The 7,762-nt window shown below is 46.1% G+C and overlaps 1 protein-coding gene across 1 annotated transcript; it reads right to left on the bottom strand.

Annotated features, from left to right (window-relative positions):
• Nucleotides 1-2,196: 2,196 nt before the first annotated feature.
• Nucleotides 2,197-3,679, bottom strand: PtA15_4A368 (uncharacterized protein; the record flags this gene model as incomplete). The annotated part of the gene is made up of 6 exons (XM_053168244.1): nt 2,197-2,484; nt 2,591-2,848; nt 2,930-2,968; nt 3,061-3,348; nt 3,450-3,461; nt 3,602-3,679. The coding sequence occupies 6 exons, from the start codon at nt 3,677-3,679 to the stop codon at nt 2,197-2,199; spliced, it is 963 nt and encodes a 320-aa protein (XP_053019473.1).
• Nucleotides 3,680-7,762: the final 4,083 nt, after the last annotated feature.

Raw genomic sequence — 7,762 nt, 5'->3', positions numbered from 1 at the left:
GAATGCTTGAAAATATCAACTCTTTCCAAATCAGGGATGTCCAAATACACAAAGCAGAAACACAAGCTCACATTGCAAGAACTGTTGAAGGCTACACAGAAATATTGAGATCAAAAATTCCTCAATTGCAAAAACAGTTTTCCATATTATCTGATCATTCAAAAAGAAAGGACTGCGGATGCTTGAAAACCTTTGAAAAAATTAATTATTTCATCAAAGAGGAAGTGGAAATAGGATACATCAATGAAGAAATCAAGAGATCAGCTGTCTATCTTACTAGGGTTTTCAAAAGCTGACATGCTTTCTTTCAATAAACAGCTACCAGATTTCAAAATTGAGTTGCTGCTGAGTTCTCAGTGTTCACCTATTCAGTATATACTTAATATATCTACTTTTTTTATGCAATTTTTTTACAAGATACTAACTAAAGCATCAGACTTAACAGCCCCCCCCCCCCGCCCTATGTGGGGCTGATCAACGAAAACAGTTCCACCAACTGTAGGAAGTGACTTGCAACTAAGTATTCAGTGGATGCTTGCAGCAAAAGATCTTGGAACATTGTGAGTGGGAGGGTGGGAGGGAACACGCGCATGCATCTGGCTTCCCTCCCCATGACCCAATTATCTACTACATGCCATCAAACAAAAAAGCAAGGGGTGAAAGAGGCAAAAAAGCAAGCTTACATTGAAGCTCTGCTAGCTGTGTTGGACTTAGAGATGTAAATGGGTTGTGTCGACCCGGAAAGACCCAAGACCCGATGGGTTCTGGGTTGGGTTTGGGCAGCCCTCAGGCCTCTCTTTAAAAAACCAACCCAACCCATCAAGACCCAATTAGATAATCGGGTTGGGTTCAGGCAGGGTTTTTCCCATTCGGGTCGGCCCATGAACCCAATTGCCACCCAAAATGAGGCTATCCATGCTTCAGTCTGACCAAAAATGTATGTATGTACATCATGCTCAATCACTCGCTGAGAGGGATACGGCGAGATGAATTTGTACCAGCTCGCCAAGAGGAATACATACCTCCCGGCGAGCTGGACTTTGATCAGCTCTCCGAGAGGAATACATACCTCTTGGCAAGACGGACTTTGTCAGCAGCTCAGCAAGAGGAATGCATACCTCCCGGAGCTAGACTTATGAGCAGCTTGCCAAGAGGGATAAATACCTCTCAGCGAGATGGATTTGTACCAGCTCACCAAGAGGTATGTAGTCCTCTTGGCGAGCTGGTCAAAGCTTAGCTTGCCGGGAAGAATACTCACGGTGACCTGGACAAAGTCCAGCTTGCTGGGAGGTATGTATTTCTCTGAGCTGGACTTGGGTCAATTGTCCAGGGTGTCTTGGTTTACATGTCCCTGCACGCCAAAAAAAGATGGTGTACACAGGTTTTTCAAGGATGGCGTAAAAATCTGGTGTGCATTTAGCACGACTTATGTTGTCTTGGGTCGGCCCGAGACCCGACCCGGACCCGACCCGGACCCGACTCTTCATTAATGGGTTCGGGTTTGGGCAGTACATTTGCAGTTTTGTTCCGACCCGACCCGACCCGGTGCTCACGTCGGGTCGGGTTTGGGCACCATTTTCCGACCCGAACCCGACCCGTTTACATCCCTAGTTGGACTTGCTAGCATCAAAACTGGTCTCTGTGCAAGCGCCCCCACATTGGGCCAAACTCATTCCCCGCGGGAGTGTTGGCCACCAGCGCCAGTGCTACTCCCACCAGCGTGGACTTTGTCAAGTTAGGTAAAGTATAGCGTTCAAGATGGCGGCGTCGGAGGCCGCTGTTGCACTATCTTTATAGATTGTGGGCATGATAGGGCCTTACAAATCAGTACAATGGATGAAGCCCAATCATTCAGATATGTGACAACGCAGCTAGAGATTTTGATGACAATAAATGCCGGGGTTGACGTCCCGATTCCCAAGACAGCTCTCCCCTTACAAAAAAATGAGACAGAGTTAATTACAGGGAAGATCTACGTATTTATATTAGCATCCTTGTTCTGCACAGTATGTGATTAATTCTGAAAATATTAGCAAAATTTAAAAAGAGGAAAGCTACAGATTACGAGGCTTCAGAAGTGCTTGAGTGGCTAGTTACAGAGATGCTTTCTTCTAATGTAAGATACATGGCCGAAAGGGTGCCGGCCTTTTTTTCGAATGAATGATGCGGTTAAGGATGATGTCCTTCTTATTTTTTTTAGATTAACGCTTCGCCCATAGCAGACCGGATCAAGCTTTGTCCTACGCTCAGGGTTTGAATCACATCGGCTTGAGTTGACATGAGAGTCGGATTAACTTCCATGAGGTCCAACGCCACCAGACATCCGGTTTCGTAGATCGCTTCACAGATGTAATGGCCTTCGCGAAAAGTTAATCCTCCCCGAACAGGGGTACCCGTCGATGGTGCCACACTGGGATCCAAGGCGTCAACGTCAAACGAGAGATGAATCGGTCGCTTCAAATCTTTATTTACGCTTTCCAAAGCCTTGGTGGTTTTTTTTTTTGTGCAAAGGTGGGTTGACCCGTCAACGACTAGATATTGCTGCATGAAAAAGGAGGCTGGGGCATTATTGGTCAGACTCTTAGCTTACCATTTCCACGACTTTCCCGATTCCATGTCTATCAATGTCGTGCATCGTAAAACAACGAATGTTGTTATCTTTTAAGATTTTCCGTTCGCCCATATCGATATCCCTCAGGCCGATGTAAACCAATCGGTCTGGTTGCAGGCACGGTTTGATCCATTGGAAAGGCTCAAGATCTGTCCCCGCTTTCAAGGTCGACAATAAAAATGATACCGGACATCCGTGCATGTTCCCTGACTCAGTTGTTTCGGGTGTGTTTATATCCTGGTGATGCGCATTAAGACTCATCGGTCAGATCATGAATGATTGAAACAAAACGAAAAATGGCAGCTTAGTAGGACTGACTGCATGCGCATCAACCCATATCACACAAGCCTCCGGAAACTACATAGAGTCATGTTTTTCGGAGGTGAGAACAAAACAATCAATTCTTTGAGCCATCGGCAGGATATTTGAAGAGCAAAAAAAACACGAACCGCATTCAAAGTGCCGCTGAGAGTACCAATGGCCAAAGAATGGTCGCCACCGATGGTAACGACAAATTCACCATTCGCCGTGTGAGAGTCGATTATTTTCATTAAGGTTTTGTTTGTCTCTGAGACCAGCCGAGGGTTTTTGAGTATCCCGATATCCAAGTCGTCTTCTTTCAAGATCGTGGACAGGTTAAGCTCGTCAAGGACGGTCGAGTAGCCTACGGATTCGATGCTTTTGATCAGCCCGTCTTGGATCAAATGGCTCGGTCCATGGTCTACTCCCGCTCGTGGCTGTGATGTAACGATCATCAAATCGGCCGTCAGGGGACACGAATACATATAGGAGGTCCAGGGAGAAAACAGAGAAATAAGATGCGGAGAAGAGACTCAACCTGACCGCCACTCTATTCATCGCAGAGCATTGAACCCGGCCCCGGGAAACGAAAACATAAGATGCATGTAATTTTAGAATCAGAATCCTTTAGACAACAACCCTGGACCCTAGTCCGGCCGTCACCCAGAGCAGAATGAATGATTGACTGACGAAGGGACAAGGAATGACCGCTGCCACGCGTGGTTTCTTGAGGAACTTGTGAGGATGCTCAGACTGGATTGAGACCATGATGATGAGGGCTGCTGACGATTTCGATTTTTAGGGTTGAGCGGAGTGTATGTAGCAAGCTCGGCTCAGGACGATGATGTCATCACCCCTGGAGGAGGCGGAGTTGAAATAGGTTGAAATAGTTATCCTGGCCCGTGACGTTACGGTTTACCAGATCCCTTGCAGAAGCATTCTTACCAACCAGCCGGATAATTATCTGCATCCTACAGCTGTGTTCTCAAGGTTCTTCAGCTCCCCCTCGGGCATTGATTCCAGCATCAACAATTATCAGTTGATGGGATAGAATCGAGACAGGGACGGTCATACCCAAAATCCAACGGATCAATGGCGACTGATATTCGAGTGGCTAGGAAAAAGGAGGCAAGGGTTGAATGGGTCAAAAGGAAAGGAAGTGTTGAGAAGGTCAAAAGGCACAAGGCGCGACAATCAATGTTAGAAAAAGGCTAATTAGGCTGATTGGTTTCTTTCGAAAGGGGAGGAGACGACAGCCAAGAAGGAAGAAAAATGATCTGATTTTTGTTCGCGGGCTAGAAAAAAAAACTAAGAGTCCCGTTTGGACTCTTCACTAAAGACTTGCAAAGGCCCTGAGAAACTTGTCTTGATGTTTCTAGTGTCCAACTGTGATTTATTTCAAAAGGGGAAGGAGCTAGCTTTGAGAGATCAGTATCTCTCCTATCTACAACTGAGGTAAAATAGAAGGAGAAATGAGAAGAGAGAAAGAAGACATATTGTGTTTTGTAGAATGCTTGGACAGATGGTCCTGTTGCTGTGCACAAATCATGGCATTCCATAATTCCATTTTTTTTGTTTTTGCCTTGCATTGTGAAATAAAGATCATCATGATCATTTTCACTTTGGTACAGGCGGGCTCTGTATGGCAGAATGATGGAGATTAAACTGGGGCTGTGCCAGACAACCCCATAACTATAGCACTCAACTTCACTCTTGAAGTCCAACCATTAAGCAAAACACAATATGTAGGTGAGGAGGAGCCGGGAGTATATGGCTCCCGCTGTGTCTTGTGATATTTGTGTGACACTTTGGGAGGGGGCTCACAATATCTGTCATCAAACTGTTACTTAGTCACTCATATGTGATATATTAATTTATTATTATTTATAATTGCTTTTACAGCCATGTTAGAAAAGCTTGCCAGCTCGTGTGGCTGAAACAATTTCAGCATTTCAGCCACAGGCCTGTACAGCTTCACTGTACAGGCAGACAAAACCCGTTTGGGCAGCCGGTTTTGCTTGACATGGGTGCCGGGCCGGGCAAGAGGCGAGGGAGGCAGGGGCGGCGAAGGGCCGGATCGAAGTAAAATTGCTCCAGGAATCCAATGGTGGGGCCCTCAAGGCCCCAAAGTGGAAAACAAAGAAACTAGGTTTTTTCTTCCAATGGCATTCCTGACATACAGGCTTTGAGGCTGAAGTCAGCAGCCCAGAAGTTGGGCCTGCCCAAAAGCAAGCTTTTCTAACATGGCTGTATGTGTTAGGCTGGCTTGCACTGCGTAGCCAGCTGACACATACACCCCACTCAATGACCAACCTCATCAAGTGGATACACAGCTCACTGTAACCAATTGTAACCAATACTCACCACTCAATGACCCAGTTGGGTCATCAAGTGGCTACACACTACACTCAATGGCCGCACCCGGTCAGTGAGTGGATACACTCTCCACTCAATGGTGGGACCTGGTCAGCAAGTGGATACACTCTCCACTCAATGACCAGACGCAGTAGGGTCATTGAGTGGACACCCACTTCACTCAATGATAGGCTTGGCCATCAAGTGAAGTGGGTATCCACTCAATGAACAAGTCTATCATCAAGTGGTGTTCCACTCAATGTCACATTGAGTGGAGCGGTGTGAGAATAAGAGCTGGTTGGTGGGTAGAAATGTCCGCTAACCGCCCTCTTCAAGATATATGTTTCCAGGCTGAGTGATTATCAGTGTCTTGGCTCTGCACTGCTACTATCCGCCAGCCTTCAGCGCTCCTGACTGAGCCTGATCTATAGCATAATAATCCGCAAGTGAATAAAGCTCCGCACTCCGTAAAACACAGAATCCGCCAGTAATCCCGTAAATAAAGAAGGTTCAAGTCAAAGAATGTGGGGCACTTGGATCCCAAGAGCCCGGTTGGGTTGGCCTTGTGGGAAAGCTGGATATGCAAAGATATCTGGAAACTTTCCAAGAAAGGTGAAACTTCCCAGATAACCACTTTAAGTGGTTTCAGAAACTTTTTATTTTCAAGGAAAGTTTTGGCCAGCTTTTTGGAGCGGCCAAACAACTTTTTCCATCCAGAAACGTTTTGTCAGTCTGGATAACTTTTCAATAGAATTTATCTTGAACCAGATTGAAAGGTTTGGGTGCAAAAGTTTGGACCAAAAATTTCTGGAAACTAATAAGCTTCCTGAAACGTTTCAAAATGGTTGGGGGAGAGCAGAAACTTTTGCAAAACCATCTCCAAACCGGAAACTTTTCCAAAAACCATTTGAAAACTGCAAAACTTTTCCATAACTGCATTGGAACCATGAAAACCTTTTTCAAAACTTTTCACACCCAAAAACGTTTCCCAGAACCAAACTCAAACCAAAAAACTTTTTAAACACCACTTGAAAACCCAAAACTTTTCACATCAGTAACAAGAAAATTTTCTTGCAGCCGTTGTGTATATTTCCATGAAATTTCAAAATCTTATGTGGCAATAGATCAAGTGAATAAAGTTGAAATAATAAGGGAAATGGATTGAGGGTCAGACCAAAAAGGGCATTTGGAATCAGCAGGTTTTTCCTGGATGCTGCAGTCAAGGTTAGTAGCTCTTTCAGATGTCTGAGGTTGGTTTTCTCACATGTTGAAATCAATTATATTATCCACAAAAGCACTTTTCTTGCTGAAACTTCTTGGATTTGCTCTTTGGGGAAACGTTTTTGTACCCTTCTCTCATAAAGTAGGGTATATCAGCAGGGGCGTGCCGACCCCTGTTTTTGAGATTTTTGGGCCCCCTGGTGCGCGCTGTGAGAATAAAGGTTGGTGTGACGGTGGAAATGTCCACTAACCGCCTTCTTCAAGAATATTTGTGTCCGGGCTGTGTGATTATTGGCAACTTGGCTCTGCACTGCTACTATCCGCTAGCCTTCAACGCTCCTCTCTGAGCCTGATCTATAGCATAATAATCCGCAAGTGAATAAAGCTCTGCACTCCGCAAGCACAGAATCCGTAAGTAGCTCTCCAAGCAAAGATAAGGTCCGTATAACTCTCCTAATACTTTAGTATGTCTGTAAGTGTAAGTACAATGATGAGTAATCCGTCCCCGATGATAGGATAATAGGATGAGGAAAGAGAAGAGAAATCCATGAGCCTTTTCCCGTCCTTCCCTCCACGCACGTTACCATTCCAACCCAATCCCGCACTTCTGACACTTTCCCGCACTAGTCCTCCAGCTCCGCCCGCTTTTCCGCATGTCATTCTCCCAGACTCCGCTCAACTCCAACGCTTGACCTCCCACCGTCCTCTGTCTAGCCCCCGCCAGTCAGTCTCTCACCACCGCCTCCACCCCAGTTCCACCCGCTTTGGCTGTCGTGGCTCACCCGCTGACGCGCCGCTGCCACCAGTCCATGTGTGTAGTCCGCCGCAGTCCAGCCCTGTATTTCCGCTCCAATCCAAATACCCGATCCGAAATCTGCAATCCGCAATCCGTGCATTCCAGTCTGCGCGTGACTTTCTGTAAGCTTTCTTAGCGTGCTTTTCTGACATCATCCTCAGTGCTTATTTCACCGGAATGCACTCTGCCTGAGCCGCTCTGTGCATTCCCACCCGCGCTATCCCCGAGTGGACATTCTACCATGCATGCCTATATAAATCACCACAGTGCACTTTGGCGGGCCTTACCCCATGGCGCCGACAACCCTAACCCTATTGCCCTATCCTGTGAAACCTTCCCACCTCAGAAGGTTTCAAAAAGTCCAATTGGCCAACATACAGCCCGCGCGGTGGGGAAAGAGAGGACCCTCAAAACCCCCTATAAATGGGGGTAATGTAAAATCCAGAATTTCACCAAAATTCATACATTTTTTGACTTGA

Source organism: Puccinia triticina, chromosome 4A (assembly GCF_026914185.1).
Source record: "Puccinia triticina chromosome 4A, complete sequence".
Lineage (NCBI taxonomy): Eukaryota > Fungi > Basidiomycota > Pucciniomycetes > Pucciniales > Pucciniaceae > Puccinia > Puccinia triticina.
This window is presented reverse-complemented; position numbering and strand designations above follow the sequence as displayed.